At 33.1% G+C, this 22,549-nt stretch overlaps 3 protein-coding genes across 3 annotated transcripts; 1 reads left to right on the top strand and 2 right to left on the bottom strand.

Moving 5' to 3' along the window:
- Positions 1-3,294: 3,294 nt before the first annotated feature.
- On the top strand, positions 3,295-7,014 carry LOC104891135 (divinyl chlorophyllide a 8-vinyl-reductase, chloroplastic). Its single transcript, XM_010676785.4, has one exon. It carries the CDS (start codon positions 3,574-3,576, stop codon positions 4,834-4,836), a length of 1,263 nt encoding a protein of 420 aa, XP_010675087.1. The 5' UTR covers positions 3,295-3,573; the 3' UTR covers positions 4,837-7,014.
- Positions 7,015-7,533: 519 nt separating this feature from the next.
- LOC109134694 (uncharacterized) lies at positions 7,534-9,336 on the bottom strand. Its single transcript, XM_019248748.1, has 2 exons — positions 9,237-9,336; positions 7,534-8,816 (listed from the first exon to the last, which is right to left on the bottom strand). The coding sequence occupies exons 1-2, from the start codon at positions 9,334-9,336 to the stop codon at positions 7,534-7,536; spliced, it is 1,383 nt and encodes a 460-aa protein (XP_019104293.1).
- Positions 9,337-9,458: 122 nt separating this feature from the next.
- On the bottom strand, positions 9,459-19,867 carry LOC104891166 (uncharacterized). The gene is made up of 3 exons (XM_019248749.1): positions 19,633-19,867; positions 9,652-11,513; positions 9,459-9,467 (listed from the first exon to the last, which is right to left on the bottom strand). Exons 1-3 carry the CDS (start codon positions 19,865-19,867, stop codon positions 9,459-9,461), a joined length of 2,106 nt encoding a protein of 701 aa, XP_019104294.1.
- Positions 19,868-22,549: the final 2,682 nt, after the last annotated feature.

Genomic DNA, 22,549 nt, shown 5'->3' with positions numbered 1-22,549 from the left:
AATAAGTTCCAATATGATCCAAATAGTCAATGATCAATAAATTAAAATTAAAATATGTATTAAAGTACCACTATGTTTATTATATAGTATTATATTTGTAATATTGTCTATTATTTTATTATTCGTATTACTATTAGATGATTATGTTATTATTAAAAAATTTAATTAAAGTACCACTATGATCATATAGCATTATATTTGCATTATTATCTATTATTTTATTAGTCATATTATTATTAGTTGATTATGTTACTATTAAAAAATTTAATTATAGTACCACTATGATTATATAGTATTATATTTGCATTTTAATCTATTATTTTATTAGTCATATTACTATTAGTTGATTATGTTATTATCGAAAAAAATTTATAATCACGATCAAATAAGGTTAAAATTGATAATCATCATAATTATAATGTTTTGCAATTCATCTTTAAATAACTAGAGATAACATGTTTTCGTTACTAATAACAATGAAAGATATAAATGTTATTAATTGATTTCCTACTAGTGTTTTATGAAATCAAAGCAGCACTATTAGATATATTAGTGGTAAAAGTTGTGTATAGGCAACCATATAAAATGTTTTTTTTTTTGTTAAAATGTTAATCATAAGAGATAATTAATCGAGCTCATTTACATTAATCGAGTTCAAGCACAAGCCGAGCTTTTAGTTGAGCTCATTTGAATGTGTGTGTGTGTATATATATATATATATATATATATATATATATATATATATATATATATATATGGATAACCTTATACGGATAAGTCGATGTCAACCTCATCAAATAAGTTGATGATTAGTCGATGCTAACCTTGTACGGATAAGTCATCATTGACGATGTATATTGTTACCACTCAAATAGTTGTTACTCACCTTTATAATACGATAAACATAATACGATACAGAATACTTACATATGTGGATAGTGATTTTGTAGCTATGAAATTGCAAGTACATAATATATATGCCATCACACGTGGCTTTCTATATTAATTATATATTTTTCAGTTGCATGTTAGCAGCTACAAAACCACTATCCATGTTAGCAAAATTTATATACAGGAAGACAATATGTCTGTATAGTAATTTCTTAACAAGATTCCAATTGTACACCCTACTAGTGAAGTGCCAACAGTGGTATGTACAACTGAAACACGGTGAATAATTGACTATATAAACTTTTTGTTTACAGAGATAGCCCTTTTGCATACATAAATAGTGGTTTTGTAGCTGCAAATTTGATGGTAAAATATATATATGCCACCAAACGACAAGTGTCATTGACAACAGTAATGTGTAGCTACAAAGTTTATTATATGCCACCAAACTAACTTTCCCTTTAAAATTTTCGAAGACTAGGAGTAGAATTAAGTTAAACATAAAGTAAAAGATTGTAGTTCTTTTTAAAGTACAAGGAAAGATTATGAGACTATTATCTGAAGGAAAAATCCTAAGAGTTAGTCTTGCATGCGTGGACCTGGTCCACGTTAATATTGATGTGGACCAAAATTATTTTTATGATATAATGATTTTTTTTCCATATAGTAACATTTTAAAATCTTAAGGTACATTAATTTATTATTATCTAACATAGTGATAATTTGTTATTTCTTAGATTAGTTTGTTATGATGAAAATTTCACTTTATAACCTTTTTTCTAACACGATCACCATCTACAATTTATACCTACTCCTTTTTATAATTTTATTTTTAACAAAGTAATCATTTTTTTCAATAAATAACATGTACAAATATTGAGTCCGCACTAATTTAGTATGGACCACCATACAAGTTTTTTACAAATCCTAATCCATCTAAAATAAAGATGGTACTGTTATAATTATTTTGTGAAAAATGCATTTTTATTTTTATTAATTGTCAAAAGAACAAAAAATAAAGCAACATAAGTGGAGATTTCAAATGAGAAGTTTTGGTTCGGTAACCTTAAGTTTCGGATCATTCTTTTTTTGCGAACCGCAACTGTAACCGTTTAGACCGGTTACCGCTTAAACGATTAACCGTTTTTTCGGTACGGTTTTTCGGTTAACCATTACTTAATTCATACAATTATTCTTTATTTAATGTACTATATATTTTCAATTTTTTTGTGCATATCTTTTAATATTATCTATATACTCAATATAAAATGTATTATAAAGTGGATAATATATCCATTGAGAAATATAACTTACACTAATAATTCACTTCATTTCCTAATTATAGTGTTTATATTAGTACTAGAGTTTCCAAGTAATTACGTACTTTCCCTAATTGTTATAACTAAGGAACAAATATTAGAATTAATGTAATTGTTTGAAAATAATATTTCGGTTAACTGCTCACTCAAAAATCATAACCATAACCGTACTGTTTTACAGAAATTTTATCATTTCGGTAACCGTACCATTGAAACCTTTTTTATCGTTACGGTAACCACCCATTCAAACTGCTTTTCGATACGATTTTTCTGTTTCGATTTTTTTTGTGAACAACCCTAGATAATAGTAGGTTTTACTATGATAATACCAAATTAGCAACCAAGTCACCACCTTCTCGCCAATATTTTACACTTTCCCTCCAATTCGGTTTTCACATTCAGACATTTATCTTTTTGTTTTCTTCCTTCTTTGAACAGAGGATAAATTTTCTACTCCAAACTTACAAATTTTTGTTTAATTTTTTTAATACTCAAGTACAATTACATGTCCCAAAAACCCAACTCCCAAGGAGAAGAGTAGTTGTTCAGCTTTTTGCTCCCCTCCCCTTCTTTCAACAAGCCTTATTTTTTGTACTTTTGTACTTTAATCTTTCCTTTATTTGCCTAATTGCCCTGGATATATGTTTTGTAAATATATATCCAATAGCGGTTATCATTTTTCGTGTTTGTTAGGTAATGGTACAAGTAGCTTTTAGTTGTGTAAGTAGTGTTTTATTAGTGTTTGTCAAAAACTACAATTTGTAGTTTTTGGGATAGCATTTAGTGGTGTATAAATTATATATTAAAGTTTTATTTGAGTGTATAACGAGTTATTTGTAAACAGTTACTTTAACCGCTTCTTTTACCAAACATCAATATGTTACCTGAACCGATAATAACTAACAAATATACACCAACCACTAATAGCTACCACCACAACTAACCACTATTCTCACAACTAAAACTTAAAAGCTAGCTACCATTACTAGATACGTTGATAGTCTATGTTAACAATTAAAAAAATCCCCTCAAAAAAAAAACAATTAAAAAAAGACGAATAGCTCGCAAATCGTCTGGCCTCGTCACGCTAAGTTTCTTCTAAAATCAATAAAACGTCACTCTGATATCCCACTCATAATCTACGAATACGAACTGAAGCATTCCATTTCTATGGCTGGGAATGCAGCATTTCTTTCTGGCCATCTGAACTCTTGGCACCAAAAATCCTGACGTCTCTCCAATTTCCAGACTCATTCTGTCACTCTCTCTCACCCAATCCCCATCATTCTCGGAATTTTCTCTCTCCTCTACACCCACACTTTCTCACCATTGACAGCACCACAACACAGCATTCTAGTAGAGGATGTCAATTTCCATAACTTCAGGTCGTTACACTTTCATCCTACCAAAATCGCGAAATTTCAGAGGAAAGCCAGAAAATTTCACCCAATTTCAGGTGAACCCATTTCCTTATGCTCTTCCATTTCACTTTCAATTGTCAAAATCCCAGAAATATAGCAAGAATAATCTGTTGTATCCAATTACTGCTGCAATTAATAGCACTACAACTACTGAAAATCCCAAAGAACAATCTTTTAGAAGTAAAAATCCAAAGGATATTAATGTATTGATTACTGGTTCAACTGGGTACATTGGAAAATTTGTTGTTAATGAGTTGGTAAAAAGGGGTTTCAATGTGATAGCTGTTGCAAGAGAGAAAAGTGGGATTAAGGGTAAGTTTGGGAAAGATGAGACTCTTACTCAGTTAAATGGAGCTAATGTTTGCTTTTCTGATGTTACTAATTTTGATGATTTAGCAAGAAATTTGGAGAATTTCGGGGTTGATTCCATTGATGTTGTGGTTTCATGTCTTGCAAGTCGAAGTGGGGGTGTCAAAGATTCTTGGTTGATTGATTATGAGGCAACTAAGAATAGTCTTCTTGCTGGAAGGAAATTTGGAGCTGTACACTTTGTGTTGCTTTCTGCAATATGTGTGCAAAAGCCTCTTTTGGAATTTCAGCGTGCCAAATTGAAATTCGAGGCCGAGTTGATCCAGGAAGCTGAGAAAGATGAGGGGTTTACCTACAGTATTGTGAGGCCTACGGCGTTTTTCAAGAGTTTGGGAGGACAAGTTGAGCTTGTGAAAGATGGGAAGCCCTATGTGATGTTTGGGGATGGAAAATTGTGTGCTTGTAAACCAATTAGTGAGCCTGATTTAGCTAGGTTTATTGTGGATTCTGTCTTAGATGAGGATAAGATTAATCAGATTTTGCCAATTGGAGGGCCAGGGAAAGCACTAACGCCGCTGGAGCAGGGGGAAATGTTGTTTAAACTTGTGGGGAAGGAGCCAAAGTTTATCAAAGTTCCCATTGAAATCATGGATTTTGCTATTGGTGTTCTTGATTTCTTAGCTAAGATATTCCCTTCTTTGGAGGATGCTGCGGAGTTTGGGAAAATTGGGCGATATTATGCTGCCGAGAGTATGCTGGTTTTGGATCCTGAAACTGGAGATTACAGTGCTGAGCAAACTCCAAGCTATGGAAGAGATACTCTGGATGAGTTCTTTCAGCGAGTGCTTACAGAAGGTATGGTCGGTCAAGAATTGGGCGAGCAGACGATATTCTAGTTGTGTCTTGATGCTTTCTTACAGTATGAATGTACATCCTGTCCTTATGTATAATTATATGCCTTTGCTCTTCTGAAAAAGAGCGAGACATTTTTGTATTGAAAGATCTTATCATACTTAAGTCTCTTCCACTTTGGTTCATAAAATGTTACTTGATGATTGAGGTGATGCCTTGACATTTTTTTTGATTCAACATGGGAATCTATCAATAAGAATACATTGAATACCTTTTACAGCATTACAAGTTAGAATTGATCCCTATTCTCCATTTCCTGAATTCAATGTATAAAACTCACTGTCATGTCTTAGGTCTATTGTCATTTTAAAGTTTATCTAGTTTGTGTTACTTTAATGTCAATTGTTTCTCTACTGACATAGCTGACGATCTGAGCAAATTCTTTAAGATACTCCAAAAAAGTCATTACACAGCGTGTGATACTCAGAACTTTGCCAAATACCAGTACATGGGGAAATGCAGTTGCTATCTGGGCCGTTTGCCCGTTTTTATGTGGCTTAAATGGGAGCACTAAGCAGCAGTTCCCAATGTGCACTCACCCAGTTCCTAAACTAATGCCGTCTGAACACCATCCAATAGAATTACTCTCCTTTGATATTTTTTCCTTAGCCCTGGGGATGATATTGCTTCTCTATCCTCTCCCCGGTTCTGACAGTTTCCGTCTACCCAGTCACGACATCATGCTAGATGGCTCGTTCGCCGTGGTCAATCTTTGGGCTTTGCAGTGCTCTTCATTCCCAATCTTATCTGCTCATTCATGTAAGAGGTAATTAACTCTCTTTGTCATCACTAAAATCTTAGGAGCTTATTTGCATGATTTATTGAGTGCTTTTAGTAAGGGGTGGCTATAACTCATTCCCTTTTCGATTTTTTTTTCCCAATTTGTTTTACAGATAGATATAGATGTAGATTCTGTTGCCAAAGTCTGATTTTTTTTTTGTTAGCTATGCATTACAATAGTTCCTCAATTTAATTTGTTTGTAAATATTGACAAGCATGGAGATACCTTTGTGGACGATTCAAGGATGATTGTGGTAAGCAATACTGGAAAAACGAATGCGTAAGAGCGTGTATAAGAAGTAGTGTATCAGAAAATATTTGGCATGAGATTCTATGAAGATTGCCTATCAAGTCTCTTGTCATTTGTCAAGCCGTGTGCAAGGAATGGAAGTCAATTGCAGCCTTTTTGATGAAGAAAAGTGTATTGTTTCCTCTACGTGGTTTGATTGTCATCACTCGACATGTTATAGAAGTGGGGGAAGGAAAGAGTTATTTGACATATATTTGCTTAAGAACTAAGCATGCCATTTACGTACTATCTGGGAACAACAGCCAAGATATTATTAGTAGTGGTTATGAATTATGATAGGGGAGTATCAAGTAAATTATCATTCGACGTGGGAGCCTTACACCCAATCTGCCCCTGAGGTTTAACTGGTCGAGGGCATTTCTCTTACTTCCATGGGGCCTCACTTTGTTTGGCCATGGTACTTTTGAGGCACATAATCGGGCACATAAGGAAGTCTTCATTGTGCCCAAGTCACCGATTGTGATGTAATGGGGTATAAGCACAAGAAACCATTTCGACACAAAGGGTGTCATCATCCAACTTCATTCCGTGCCAGGAACTGCTTGTGGCTTTACAGTTGTGCGATTCTCCTCTAGGTTCAGGGTTTTAGTTCAGAAAGTGGTAGGCGATCTTCTACTGATTAGTGATTACCCTAAGCCCAAACCTTCGTCAACGCACTCTACTCAGAAGCTGGTATGTTCAAAACTGTGTTGCCCTCTATAAAGGCCAGAGATTATTTCTATGTTTTTTTTTGACAGACAAGGGCCATGGTATGGCAACAAGCTAATAGATTCTAATGTAAAGCTGTGTAGTTATAAATTTCCCTTGCCAAAAGGCGTTGTAATAGATTGGTTTAAGGGGAGGGGTAATATAGGTAGTACAATATAATTAGGTTGGCTTGGGGAGTAAGTAAGTAAGTTAGCTCTATAAATATAGAAGGATTAGTGATAGGAAAGGATATCAAGAAAATATCGGAGAGTTTATTTTAGTGGTTAGCTTTGGGAGTGTGTCAAGTCACTCGAAAACTTGATAATCTATCTTTATTTTCTGTTATTTCCATTTTTATCAATCAAATCATCTTCATCTTCTTTGATTTTACTGTCCCAAATATCCAGTTCAGTACAGGCGTACATCGGAAACTTAGATGCACAAGATTATGGGAATGTGAAGGAAGCCTCCATATCTCCTTTTATGATGCTAGTGGACTCTGGCTATGGGAGCAGTCTGAATTTCTGATTGTGGTTCAACAGGGTTTGATAAATGGGCATGGTTTCTCTGGCTTGGGATTAGAAAAATATTGCAGTGCAGTTCTATGGCTGGGGCTAAGAACCTCCTAGTACAAGCTCTTAATGCAGGTCATTGTGTGATGCCATATGGGAGTGTGACATACCATCTGTACAACAAGTCAACAACTTGCTTCACTTTGGTCAGGTAGTATTAGAATCAATGAAGCTTATTAATCGTCTGTGAATTATGATTCCCTTAGAGTTGTTAACATCATCTCGCCTTGTTTTAAATAATATTGCTCTGACTGAAAGTATTCAAGACTTTAGCAAGGGTAGGACCAATGTTTTTTTTTTTTTTTTGGCAGCAATATAAATAAAACAACAAATTACAACCTAGTGCCTACTTTTCTTGCTGTAGTAGCAATAGAGTGGGCTTGAGCTATTTTGTTTCTGTCAACCTTACAAACCTTAATGAAATTGAAGCTTTTACCTAGACTTTTGATGTCTAGTGAAATATTTTTTGTAGAGGGTAACATTTTATTTTCCTCTCTGAGACCTTCTACTAGTACTTTGGAATCCGTCCAGACTTCTAATCCTAAGATATTTCTTGTAAGCATCTCTTTCAGGCTATTCAATAGTGCTAAAGCCTCTGCTTGATCTGCTGAACTGGCATTTATAATGTGCCCACCTTTAGCCACTTCCTCCCTTCCCTTCTTCAGAACCCAACCATATGCTGCTATCCCTGGGTGCCTATTCCTTGTGCTTATGCCCTTCCAAGCTCCATCTATTAGTAGTGTGTACCATGTTACCTGCACCGTCCAGTTGTAGCTCCATATTAGAGTGTCTTGTTTTCTTTGTATACACAAGCTTATTTTCTGCCCTGCTTCCTTAATACTCATTTCTTGCGTATCCTTATTCCTTTTCTTCCATTCATTAAGGATGGTAAACACTACCTTTGGATCCAAATTGTTTTTTGACCTAAAGATGGCATTATTCCTGCTAATCCATATACTCCACAGAATTCCCACAAACTCCTGCACATGGTCCTTTTCTGGCGTGTCATTCTGCATGAAGTACCAAATCCAATTTCTAGTCCAAATAGCAATCGAATCCTTACATTTATCTAAGTTTATGAGACCTAGCTCTGACGATGCCCAAATTCTTCTTGATATCTCGCAATCTTTAAATAGGTGAGTATCCGACTCTTCCTCCTGCCCGCAGAACGCACAGGGAGCCTCACTTAGGATTTTCTTTTTCCTAAGGTTTACTCTGGTGGCTAATGCACCATTAGCTAGCTTCCAATAGAAGATTTTCCATTTCGGCCAGAGATTTTGCTTCCAGAATAATGTGGGGACATAATTATTCCCATTTCTACTCATTATCTCCCAGTAACCTGATTTTTGAGTATAAATCCCATATTTGGAGTGAAGCCAGATGTATTCATCATCACAGTCAAAAGACGGGATATGAATTGCTTGAATACACTTAGCCTTTTGTTGTCCGAACCATCGGATAAGCACTTCTTCATTCCAAGTTGTATTATTATAATTTAAGTCGCTTATCCATTCTAGCTTGGGGGACTGAGACGGGATTGCTTGATCCTCAAAAGAAATTTCACCACCATCTACCCATTTAGGCCCAATTATCTTCGTGTTCCTACCATTCCCAACTAGAGTTCCCACTCCCTCAACCAAATACTGAACACTTTTCATTATGCTTCTTCCTCCCCAAGAACACGAACCCGGAATTTTACCTGCCAAGCTCTTCGAGAACCAATTCTCCGAGTATTTTGCTCGAAAAATTTGACTTGCCAGTAGATGAGGGCTATGGTGTAATCGCCATGCTTGTCTAAAAAGAGTGGCTTTGTTTATTGCAAGAAGATTTCGCATACCTAGCCCTCCCGCAAGTTTGTGCTTTTCGAGGAGGCTACGCTTTTTCCAGTATATTGGCTTTTTGTCCTTACTAGTCTTCCACCAGTATTTTAGAAGTATTGAGGTGGCACTCACTAGAGTTTTCTTAGGAAATAAGTAAACAGAGATTATGTGAGAAGCAAACGCCATAAGGATACTATTAATGAGAATAAGCTTACCTGCTTGATTCAAGGAAGAGAAGCTCCATGCCGTGATGGTGTTTGAAATTTTTTGTGGGAGATCTTGGAATGTCTGGAGGGAATGCCCCGTCACGTCCATTGGACATCCAAGATATTTCCCCAGTTTGTCTTTACTCTCCACTTTCAACCCCTTATTAAGTAGTCTTATAAATTTCTTTGGGGTATTCCTACTAAACACAGTATAAGACTTCTGATTGTTAATCATTTCCCCTGACATAGTGCAAAAGGAGCTCAGAATTTTTTGCACATTCCAAGCATTCTCAAGCGTTCCCTTTAAGAAGAAAAGGGCATCATCTGCGAAGAGAAGGTAAGAGATCTCCGGAGCTCTTCTATGCACTTTAAGCCCCTTAATCAAACCCTGATTCTGTTGTTGTGTAATTTTCCTGGACAATACCTCCATACACAGAATGAAAAGATAGGGTGACAGAGGATCACCTTGTCTTAAACCCGCCTTTGGTGAGAAGGACCTTGTTGCCTCTCCATTCACCAGTACTGAGTAAGACACCGAAGAAATGCATTCCATAATGATGTGAGTCCATTTTGAGGGGAACCCTATTGCATTGAGGACTTCTCTAATGAAATCCCACCTTACTCTATCATATGCCTTGTTTAGATCAAGATATAGGATCATGCTGTATTTTGCATCCTTCTTTGCCTTCTTCACCTTAAAGAGCATTTCGTGGGCTATGATACAATTGTCATTTATCGATCTTCCCGGAACAAAAGCATTTTGGAATTGACCTATGAGAGAGTTCATGAGAGGTTGAATTCTTCTGACAAGGCATTTAGATATAATCTTGTATGATGTATTGCACAGACTAATAGGCCTGAATTGGCCAACATTTTCTGGTCGACTCACTTTCGGAATTAAGGCAATGAATGTCTTATTTGTCTCTCGAAGCATATGCCCACCATCTAGAAAGTTCTTGGTGGCTTGACACACATCCTCTCCAATTATTTCCCACTTTTTTTGATAGAAAATAGGCGGAAAACCATCCGGCCCAGGGGACTTCAGCGGCTTCATACTAAACAGCGCGAGTTTAATTTCTTCTGAGGTAAATGGCTCTTCAAGATGTGCTACCTGATCACTAGATAGTCGAGGCATTCCTTCTAGCCAATCCCTACTAGTTGCCATATCCTCCAAATGGGGTTCCGGGTTGAAAAGATGTTCAAAGAACGAAGCAAATTCTTCCTTTATCTTAATTTCATCCGCAGTCCAAACGCCCATTGAATCTTTGAAAGCTCTTATATCATTTCCGCCCTTTCTCGTTTTCATGCTTTTAAAGAAGAAGCTAGATGGTTGATCACCAAGGTGATCCCACTTAGTACGTGCCCTTTGCTTCCAATACTCCAGCTTTATATCCGTCGATATTCTAATCTTTTTACTCTTGTTACTTTCACTTGTGCAATTGTTTTGGTTCTGAAGCTCAGCCTGATCCATCGAGAGATCCTGATTCATCTTATCCCATTGGATTCCATATTTATCCTTGTAGTTCAAACACCAGTGCCTACACTCTTTCGCTATCCTTTGAAGTTTTCGTTGTATTTTAAAAAGTCCTGATCCTGGCACTTTTGATTGCCAGGCTACATTGACAATCTTATCAATGGTCTCAAACTCAAGGCACCATGCTTCTATTTTATAAGCTCTTTTCTTCTTTGTGAAGGAAGGGTGGCAGTCCACTATAATTGGTCCATGGTCCGAAATGAAAATAGGAAAGTTTATTGTTAATGCATCCAGAAATTCAGTCCTCCAACTGTCATTACAGTATGCCCTATCCAATCTTTCGAAGATGACTTTGTCTTCCTGTCGATTATTGGTCCATGTGAATTGAACCCCATGGCATGGAATGTTTACTAAGTTACAATTCTCTTTCCAATCTAGGAAGGCTTGTGCCCCTTTGATGAGCAAGTTCCCTCCTAGTTTTTGGTCACTGGATTCAAGTTGGTTAAAATCCCCCAAGAGAAGGTGTTTCCCAAGGTGGGACCAAAGGAAGGCTCTAATGGTATTCCACACCAGAGCCCCTTTCTCAACAACAGGCTCCCCATAGACACACACCACATAAAAAGCTACATTACATTCATCTTTCACTTCACAACATACATAGTTATCAGATACAAACAACACTGACACTTCAATAGAACAGTCCCAACACAAAATTAGACCCCCCGAGAGGTCATTTGAGTCCTGCCCTACCCACCCTTTAAAACCTAACTTACACAGCTTACTATCTAGATCAACAACCTTACTCTTAGTTTCTGAAAGAAAAAGAAAATTCAAAGCTTGACTACTGACTAGCCATTTGATGAAAGGAATAGTCGGGGAGTTAGTAGATTTAGGCCCCCGACAATTCCAGGCTCCTGCTTTCATATTGCCTTTGGGGGCTGTTTAGGGCCAGCCACCACACCCACACCAACACCATAATCTTCAGAGCTTGAGCTGACATCTTCACTTCCACTTAATCCATACTTGAGTTTGTTCTTGCCCTTGAAGCATTTCTGGAACTTGCATCAATAAAAATCTAGTCTGATATGGTCTGACAGTTTCCTGTTCCTGGCCTAGTTTGATTTGTTGTTCATATTGTTATGAAGATCTAATTTGGTCTGATTTGATTAAACAATGTATAATAAGTCGAAGAGAGCATAGTCTAAGTGAATAAGTGATTTGTATGGTATGCAACATCAAAACTTGTTGACATATCTTCTTGTATAGGCCATTCATAGCAAATACCTAATATTATTTATTGGAACTTCATTTAGCTTCTTGACATTCAGCAAAAAATGATTTGGGGCTTTTCTACAACGTACCCTTTTGTTTCCTTTTTTTCTATGTTGTACCTCTAGTTTTTTTTTTCTTTTCAGTTTTTATCTTTGAACTTTTATTTGTTTAATGTGGTACCTATTTATATTATGAAATTTTATATTAAAGTAACATAGAAAAGAAAATATTTACTATACTAACGTATCAAAGTAACCTACTGCAACTAGAATTAGGGATTTAGTTAGAATTAGGACTTCCCTATCAAACCTATTCAAGTTATTCATGGTATAAAAAATTTCAAAAATCTACATCTTTTCCACGAATAGAACGTGCATTTACCCGAGGACGTGACATTTGGCGTCCTCATTAGATGCCATTTGTCGCACCTGCCTTGTCATTTTCAAAAAAATAAGTAGAGTTACAAAGTCAAAAAATACATGTATTAAGTTTAGAATAAGAAGAAATATAGTTGGTTTTACAATGAAAAACCTGAGTATAGTAAATTGATTATACCTTTTAATATATAGTTTGGAAAATTATAATTGTTGTACCACTTGAAATATTTTAAAAAGTACTTCAATATAAAGCCTACTTATACTACATTTAAAATTATATATTAAAGTAATGTATAAAAAGAAATGTTAACTATACTAACGTACTAAAGTAACAAACGACAATTTTAGTTAGAAATTCAATTAGAACTAGGATTTTTCTACAAAATCTATTCAGGTTAGAGTTAGAATATTCAAAGTTATTACATTATAACTTTTGTTCTTCTATATCGGACAAAAATACGTTCAAACATGGTATTTGAATATTTTAAAAGTTTACATCTTCTCCACGAAAAGATTGGGCATTTGTCCGGGTCCCGATACTATTATATAACTAATATATAAAGCAAAGTCCAAAAGTCAGCTCACGAGGTTGCGACAATTGATGTCCTCATTGGACGACGTTTGTCGCACTTATTAACTGCCATGTCATTCTTGAAAATATAATTAAATAGAGTTACTAAAATAAAAATGCATGTATTGAGTTTATGATAAGCATAAAAGAGTTGGGTTCACAATGAAAAACTTAATTATAGAAAATCGGTTATAACTTTTAATATATAGTTCGGAAAATTATAATTGTTGTACGACTATAGTGTTTAAAAAATACTTTATATTAAAAGTTTATATTAAAGTAATGTATAAAAATGAATACTTTCTCCGTTTTTTTTTTACTTGCAACACTTTTTTTTCATCAACTCCAATGCAAAATTTGGGTAGGAGAGAGGTAGAGAGGAAAAAAAGAGAGGGCCTCATGTGATTGGAGGGAGATAGAGAGAAAGGAAAAGCAAAGTAGAAAGTGTTGTAAGTAATTAATTATTTCCCTTTTAGGAAAGTGTTGCAAGTAATTAATTATTTCCTTTTTAGGAAAGTGTTGCAAGTAAAAAGAACGGAGGAAGAATTACCTATACTAATGTATTAAAGTAACAAACTGAAATTAAAATTAGAAATTCAATAAGAACTAGGGCTTTTCTACAAAAACTACTCATATAGAATTAAAATATTCAAAGTCATTACATTATAACTTTTGTTGTTGTATGTCGGATAAAAATACGTTCAAAATGGGTACATGAAATTTTCAAAAGTCTACATCTTCTACACGAAGAGAATGGGCATTTGTCCGACTCCCAATACTAGTATCTAATATATAAAGCAAAGTCCAAAAGTCTGCTCACGAGGTCACGACATTTGTCGTCCTCATTGTACGAGATTATAAATTAATAAAAATAGATATATAGAGTTTAGGATAAGAACAAATAGAGTTTCTTCTATAATGAAAGACTTTAGTATAGTAAATTAATTATAGCTTTTAATATATATTTCGAAAAATTATAATTTTGGTACCATTGAAAAGTATTTAAGAAGTATTTTAAAACAAATCCATTTATAACATTTTTCAACTCTACATTAAAGTAATGTATAGAATAAATATTAGTTATAGTAACGTATTAAAGTAACCTACTCTAATTAGAATAGTCCAAAAGCCAGTTCACAAGGTTGTGACATTTGGCAACATCATTGGAATCCAATTGTCGCGTTTATTAATTGACATGTCATAATTTTTTGTAAAATAAATAAAGTTTTAAATTAATAAATTAAAAATAGATATGCAGAGTTTAGGATAAGATCATAAATAAAGTTTCGTCTACAGTGAAAGACTTATAGTAAATTAGTTATACCTTTTAATATATACTTCGAAAAATTATAGTTTTGGTAACATTGGAAAGTATTTAAGAAGTACTTTAAAACAAGATCCATTTATATATTTTTCAACTTTATCCTAAAGTAATGTATGATAAGAAATATGAAAAATTTCTTCAAGTACCCCTAAGGTTTGACGTGATTCTCAAATTGCTCTCATATTTGGAGAATTTCTCAAATACCCATGAACTTGGACTTTGTGCTCGAAATACTCTTACTGCTAACAGAATTATAACGTTGTTAGTTTTTTCTCTCTTTCTCCTCGATTTTCTCTCTTCCTCCCACCATCCTCCATTAATTACTATATGAAGTTCCAGGCTTTCTCTCTTCTCCCCTCCATGCTTTTCTCTCTCCTCCTTACGAGTGACTATAGCATTTTATAATAGGTCCAAATTACAGGACTAAACATATTATCTTTCAAAAACCACATCCTTACAAGTCCGGATCCTCTATAGGATAGAGTTGTATATGAAACATACATTTTAAAATCAATGGCTCATATTGGTAGAAAGGGGGAAATAATCGAGTGGATTTCAATAAGAAAATAAAAGGGATTTTGGAAAGGTAATATGAGCCATTGATTTTTTATTCAATAGTTGATATTGCTAAAACTTTACATTGTATAGTTATTTAAAACTCTATAGGATCCAAGCACCAACATAGTCTTACTCAACTGAACCAAAAGCAATTTAGTATTGCAACACTATTTATTAAGAAAACTTTGTTATTACAACAAAAACTAAAATCTATAGCGATAAAGTTACATATACATATATTAGTGTTTTGCATGATAAAAAAATTAGAGTATGACTTTAAAAACACAATCTTATAATACTATATCTAAGCATGATATGTCATTCTTTATTTATTTATTTTTTAAAAATAGCGTTCAACATAGATATAAATACATATAAGGTGTTTTTAATGAGTGAAACAACCTAATTATTCAACTATGTAAATTGAATATAACTTTTGCTAAATAATTCGCAATATTATAATTTTTTTTACCATCGGAGAGTGCTCGAAATATGTTTCGAAATAAGTTCCTTATACAATATAGTTTTACAACTTATGCAAATATATTTATTTAAATGAATAATAACATATTATTTATTCTTTATTTTAAATACATATAAAAATAACTATACAAATAGCATAGGCAAAATTGCATACGATAAGCCAACATTTTCATGATCTTTCCAGAATAAGTAAACTTTTGGATTAATCCTGATTGAGTTAAGCTTGTATGGTCATCTTTTTCTATTGAGTTTAACTTGTTTGGGACCTCTTTAGTAGGTCATATGTTATGTGTTATGTGTTATCTTATTATTATTTTTTTGAAGCGGTGTTATCCTATTATTGGTTTGCTTTTTTTTTTTTTAAAAAAAAAAAGTTCCTTACCTTTAAATTTTAATTATGATTTTTACATTTTAAAGAAAACTAAAATAATTTCCACTTTCTCATGCCTCCCTCCTCCCCCTCCAGACCACTAAACCCCACCCAGCAAATAACAAAACTCTGACTCTGACCTGTTTGTCAATCAAGGACCTCCATCTCCGATCAATCCAATTTTTAGGACCTCCGTTTGATATCTGAAAATCGAGTTTGAAACTCGGACCTCTGAACTTCTATCTTTCAATGATGGTTGAGGAAGATGAAATAGTATGTTTGGAGAAGAGGAAGAGGAAGATAAAGAAGCGAGCCAAGATAGAGAAAATAAAAATTAAATTGAAGAGAGAGAAAATATAGACCACACCATAAATGAAGATGAGGTTATTTTTTGGGTTTTTTTTGTGTGGAGAAGGACCAATTAAAATATGGCTTTTATGGGAAAATACAACTTAAAAGTCTTTTGGAGGGAAGGATCAAATAAAATACTTTCGTTGGCTACTTAACACAACAATACGATTTTCCGGTCAAATTGTCAACTTTTCGATGTTGACTTATTTTTCAGTCCAAAATATCGATTTTTTTGTGTGTCCTCCTCCCCTACACCTACGCCCTACCCATCGAAATCCTCGTCCCCCACCCCTTTGCCCTACCCACCGGAATCCCCACCGGAATCCTTCTCCCCCACTCCTACGCCCTATGCCCTAACCACCGAAAATCCCACCGGAATCCTCCTCCCTCACCCTATGCCCTACGCCCTACCCACCGGAAACCCCACTCGGAATCCTCCTCCCGAAATCCCTATGATAGTTGAAGCACGAGAGCAAGGACCCACGAGGAGAGAGAGGGGGCAACCAGCACAAAAGGGGTTGTAGTATTTGGGATAGCGAGGTGAAGAAGAAGGATGAAGTTAGGAAAAGGAGTGAAAAGGAGAATGAGAGGATTTCGGAGTACGGGACTAGGGGGTTCTGGTGGGTAGGGCGTAGGTGTGGGGGAGGAGGAAAAACAAAAAAAAATCGAGATTTTGGAGGGAAATATATTATAACCGTTAGAATGTTGGCAATTTAATTGGCCAGAAATCGTAATGTGGTGTTAAGTTGCAAACATAATTATTTTAATTGGTCCTTCCTTGAAAATAAAATTTAGGGGCATGTTCTCTTCGGCATAAAACAGTCGAACTGAACTGAACTGATATGATATGATCTGAACTGAACTGAATTGAACTAAACTAAACCAAACTAAACTGAACTGAATTTTATTGAATTGAATTAAACTGAATTGAATTAAATTGAATGTAATAAATATATAAATAATATGTAAACAATAATAATATTAATATTAAATAATAATTATAATGATAAATAATAATAATGAATAATTAATAATGAATAATAATAGTAGTATTTTGGATATTTTTAAATGATAGTTGTAAATAAATAATATTAATAATCGTAAATTAATAATAATAATAATTAATGATAATAATGATAATTAATAATAATTATTTTATATTATTTGTATTAATATATTAATACTTCATGATGATTATATAATAACAATAATATCTAATAAGTAAATTAATATTATTATTTTAATAATTAGATTTAATAATATAATAATATTTACTTATAAAAATAATGATTGGATCAGACAGCGCAAAATTGCATCATAAACTGTTTTGACGCGATTTGATTAGTTTATGGGTTGAAAAACGTGGGTTTATTTGTGCTTTTGACCTAAACCATATTCCTCATAATAATAGTAATAATAATGAGTAAAGCTATAATAAACACAATAATATGTAGAAATAATAATAATAATACTTAATAATAATGATATAAAAATAAATAATAATAAGAATAATTAGTAAATTAAATTAGACCAACATAATAATAATATTTAACAAAATAATTATAAAAGAATGGAGCTAAACTGAACTGAACTATGCTGAATTGAATTGAATTGAACTGAAAATAAGCTGAGGAGAACAGGTCCTTAGTGTGATGTTTCTCACAAAAACCCTATTTTAATTGGTCCTTCACCTCAAAAAATTCTTACTTTTTTTATCCTTCTGAATCTACAGGTGGATGTTCTCTTCTTCAGCGCTTCATCAATCTAGTCGTGGTACACCACCTTTGCTTTTGTAAGAGTATAAGAGATTGAGAAAACAGGGAGAGTGAAGGCTGCATACAGCTAGCCGCCCAGCCCCATTAGAAAAATTATTCGGTGGTGGAAGTGGTGTCAGGTGTGTAGGTGGCTATAGGCCAGTGGCTGGTTTAAACATGGGTGGTGCTGTTGGAAGGGGTTGGTGAAAAGTTAAAAGAAAATAAAAAGTATAAAGTATAGAAATAAAAATAAAATGTTGTTTAATGTTTAGGTTGCAAGTATTGTGACTTATAAGAAGAAAATAATCCTAAAAGTCTAACTCAATCAAAAAATAATCCAAATTTTAACATGTTAAAACTATGTTACGTATTGTTAGTCATACCAATTATGGAGATACTATTTAATAAGACTTAGCAATAATATTCAATTGAACATTAAAAATAATAAAAATTATAGTCACAATAACAAATCTATAAATTAAAGTATAATGACAAATATTTTCCTGTATTTTACTACCACAACAATGTGTTTGTGCATGATTTATAAGAATAAAATGTTGTTTAATGTTTAGGTTGCAAGTATTTTGACTTATAAGAAGAAAATAGTCCTAAAAGTTTAACTCAATTAGATATAATCTTAATTTTAACATGTTAAAACTATGTTACGTACTGTTAGTCATACCAATTATTGAGATACTATTTAATAAGACTTAGCTATAATATTCAATTGAACATTAAAAAAATAATTTATAATCATGATAACAAATCTATAAATTAAAGTATAATAATGAAAAATATTTTCCTGTATTTTACTACCACAACAATGTGTTTGTGCATGATTTATAAGAAATTAATAAAATGGGTAGTTTAACATAGAGGAAATAACTAGAGTAGATGATAAGTAAATCCTCAATAAAGTAAATGCAACTTTATGAGCTAATTTAAGTAATCAATGATGGGTTTTTATTAACATTAAGTAAAGGTAGAGGTGGAAAACGAGCCACACGGGTCGAGTCACAATGGATCGAGTCATAATCGGGTCAACTTTGTGCTCGGGTTACGTTCGAGTCGTGTCCGTTACGGTACAAGTCCATCTCAAGTGTAAGAGATTTCAGGTCATATCGGCTCGGGTTAAATCGCGTTTTCAATCTCGCAAATAAATAGAACACATATTAGACTAATTAATATATAGTGGCTAAATCGTACATATAGTATTTCATGACAATTTTTTCCTTAAATTTCTTTAAAAAGTAACTAATATGACAACTTTTCAGGTCGGGTCATCGTTATCGGGTGAGTTTCAGATCGAGTAGATTCAAGTTCGAATCATGTTCGGGTCTATTTTACTTCGGGTCGGCTTTTTTTGGGTTTAAGTTATATTTCGGGTGGAAAACGAGTCTCGTGTTGGGTGTTTAGGTAGGGTCAATAGATACGAGTCTATTTTGCCAGATATAAGTAAGGACAACGTTATCAACTATAGTTGTCTTTTTTTCCCAAAAGTGAAATGACTCCAATAGATGAAACTACCAAAAGTGATAATTGTTGTAATGGAAAAAGAATAGAGGAAGTATATATAAATACTATAGTGTTGGAAAATCTCATTTTACAACAATACAAAATCAGCAATTTAACGAAAATTTGCAATAAAAATAAAAAATAAAATAAACAACAACTCGTGCAACTTGAAACATTTTCTAAATTGAGAAATATTGCACTTATTTAGAAATGAAGGAAGTAGTAACTTGAAACAAGAGAGAAGTTTTAACTTCTAATACGTGTTAAATGAAATTACGTACGCAACATAGTATTGTGTTCATTAAAATTTTCAACATAAAAAATATCAGTTGACAATGGTTATGGAAAAATTTGACCTGATTCTTCTAAGAATCTCCAGCATTCCTGGCCACTGCCATTGTGGAATTGGTCCTTTCCTTCCAATGCAAGGAAAACGTCTCTGCTCTTCATTTTCGATTGGATACCGATATTTCCGTCTCCAAGCATTACATCCTGCAATAAAGACTCTCTCTGCCTTCCTTTCCTTTCAGGCCATCGACTGATTGACGACCACTTACCACTAGCAGCTAGAATACGGACATCATTCTTCATTTATTCGGGGTTGAATTTGCTTTTGCTTGTAACAATAATTATTGAAAAATAATATCCTAAGGCTTTTATATTTTTGCTCATTCGCTAATTTGGAGTTCTAATTTTGCTCATTTGCAGCCTTAGAGGCCCAACTTTGAGGCGTGGCGGAAAGGGTAACCACCCAGGTCCAAACCTTTAAGGAGCCCAAATAAATTAAAAAGCTTTAGAATATAAAAAAGCAGGTAGCTTATTAAAAGTAAATATTGAAAGCTTGGCCAAGTGGTTGTTTTAGCGTGCGGTTTATTTTTGATCTTGCAATAGGTCACTAGTTCGATTATATCTATGTCATTTTGTAGTTAGTTTCAGTGGCATAATGTGCTTACTATGTGTGGTATTCGATTTTTGATTGTCTTAATTAACGGTTTGAATCCCATAATAGTTTCTGATTGAAATATGAGTTTTAGAAAACTTTGAAATCGTCACCTTATTAATATTTGAATAGGGACATATTTATTTAATAAATCATTTGAAAATCAATTTCAAGAAAAATATCATTTAAAACGATGATAATTTTCTATGGATAAGACCTTTTTGATAAATTGGTCTTCTTACCATGAGATAGGGTTCGTGGTTTAGTTAATAGGTGCTAACGTATCTAACTCGTCTCCTCTTCCATTCGAAAGAACGAGCTCTTAGTAAATGCGTTATTTTCCATTTTAAAGTAATCATGACTATGAAAAAGAAAGAGAATCACATAATTAGGACATATACACATAAACCTTTTTTTTTTATTTAGGACCAATATATTTATTTGTACATCGTAGGTTTGAGCACCAAAGTTGCACTACATACGTACCAATCATTGTAAGATTCTACTCATGGATTAAAACTATCGTAGTTCGATCTTATGTCTCACCCTAATTGGCCAATTACCATTAGATATAAAAAGGAAAGAAAGGAAAATAGATTATGAATAATTCACCTTTAGAATTAGACAAATTAGTTAGAAATGAGGTAATCACTCCAATTAGTGATAGAAATGGGATTAAGATAATGACTCTTATTAGTGATTAGTCAAGATTTAAAATAATCACCTTAATTAGTGATTAATATGATGAAAGGTTAAGATAATAACCCTAAATAGTGAGTAATCAAGTTTTAAGATAATCACCCTAATTAGTGATTAAATACGATGAAAGGTTAAGATAATCACCATAGCTAGTGATTAATAAAGGTTTAAGCTAATCACCTTAATTAATGATTAAATATGATGAAAGGTTAAGATAATCACCCTAATTAGTGTTTAATAAGGATAATCATCCTAATTAGTGATTAATCAAGATAATCACCCTAATTGGTGATTAAATATGATGAAAGATTGAAATAATCACCCAAATTAGTGATTAATCAAAATTTAAAATAATCACCCTAATTAATGATTAACCAAGGTCTAAGATAATCGCTCTAATTAGTGATTAATAAAGAAGGAAAGATAATCACCTTAATTAGTACTTAAAAATGAAAGAAAGATAATCACCCTAATTAGTGATCAAATACGATGAAAGGTTAAGGTAATCACCTTAGTTAGTGCTTAACCAAGGTTCAAAATAATCACCCTATTTAGTGATTAAATATGATGAAAGGTTAAGATAATCATCCTAATTAGTGATTGATCAAGATAATCACCCTAATTAGTGATTAATCTAGATACTCATCCTAACTAGTAATTAAATATGATGAAAGGTTAAGATAATCACCATAATTAGTGATTAATTAAGATTTGAGATAATCTCCTTAATTAGCGATTAAATATGATAAAAGTACTCACCTTAATTAGTGATTGAATCGAATTGGAATAATCATCTTGATTAGTGATTAAACTTAGGATTTTCTAAAAGAGGTCTTAAAAAAAGAGATTTGCTTCCTAATTGAAGGTTTTTAGATGGATGAGAAAAAATCTTAATTGAAGATTATTAAGTTTTTTTAGCAAGATGATCAATTTGAGATGGAATTTGGAGATTATGTTTGGCTAATCGGAATTTGACCATTTAAAGTGAGACACGTAAAACAACCGAAAATCAATTAGGAGATCATAATTACCTTTCTAATTATGTCAAATTATATGTTGATCCATTTGAAGATTATGGAGAACAATTTAGAAAATGTAAGATGGATCATCATACAGTTTAACTTAGTTAGATTTTCATTTTTTCCTCTTAATTGAGATTGAGTCATTTAATTTATATATAGTGATATATTGGGCCCAACATGCAATATTTGTGGCATTGGTTACTCATTTTATTCAAAAAGAATTGTGGAATTATTTATGAAAAATATGCATAAATATCTTCATATTTTTCATTAATTGAGTGATGTAATAACTATTTACAAAGAAACTATTCTTACAACAATATGTACAAATTATATGATGTATATAAATCTTCAATCTTAATCTTCACCATGATGCTCTTTGACCCTCATCTCCTTAAATGGATTTTGGAATCATATTTATTTAAAAACTTGTGAAAGTTAAGGATAGTTGTTTTCGAAGAAGAGGAGGATGATATGGGAGTAGTTGTTTAAGAACCGGTGATAATCAAGTGTATGAAATGAAATATCTCAAATAAAGTAAATTGAGCTCATCATATATCATGAATCATGATTTAACGTTGTGCATGCATTGCAGAGTAAAAAAGCAGAAAG

This window comes from Beta vulgaris, chromosome 4, assembly GCF_026745355.1.
Source record: "Beta vulgaris subsp. vulgaris cultivar EL10 chromosome 4, EL10.2, whole genome shotgun sequence".
Classification (NCBI taxonomy): domain Eukaryota; kingdom Viridiplantae; phylum Streptophyta; class Magnoliopsida; order Caryophyllales; family Amaranthaceae; genus Beta; species Beta vulgaris.
Note: the sequence above shows the minus strand (reverse complement) of the source record. Positions and strands in the feature narration are given on the sequence as shown.

Coding starts and splice junctions, on each gene's coding strand:
- LOC109134694 (XM_019248748.1), bottom strand. CDS start 9,336: ATGGACGTGACGGGGCATTCCCTCCAGACATTCCAAGATCTCCCACAA. Junction 8,817..9,236: donor CTCTTCCTTGAATCAAGCAG/GTAAGCTTATTC, acceptor TGGGAACTCTAG/TTGGGAATGGTAGGAACACG.
- LOC104891135 (XM_010676785.4), top strand. CDS start 3,574: ATGTCAATTTCCATAACTTCAGGTCGTTACACTTTCATCCTACCAAAA.
- LOC104891166 (XM_019248749.1), bottom strand. CDS start 19,867: ATGAAGAATGATGTCCGTATTCTAGCTGCTAGTGGTAAGTGGTCGTCA. Junction 11,514..19,632: donor GAGATTCTTAGAAGAATCAG/GTCAAATTTTTC, acceptor TTTTTCTTTCAG/AAACTAAGAGTAAGGTTGTT.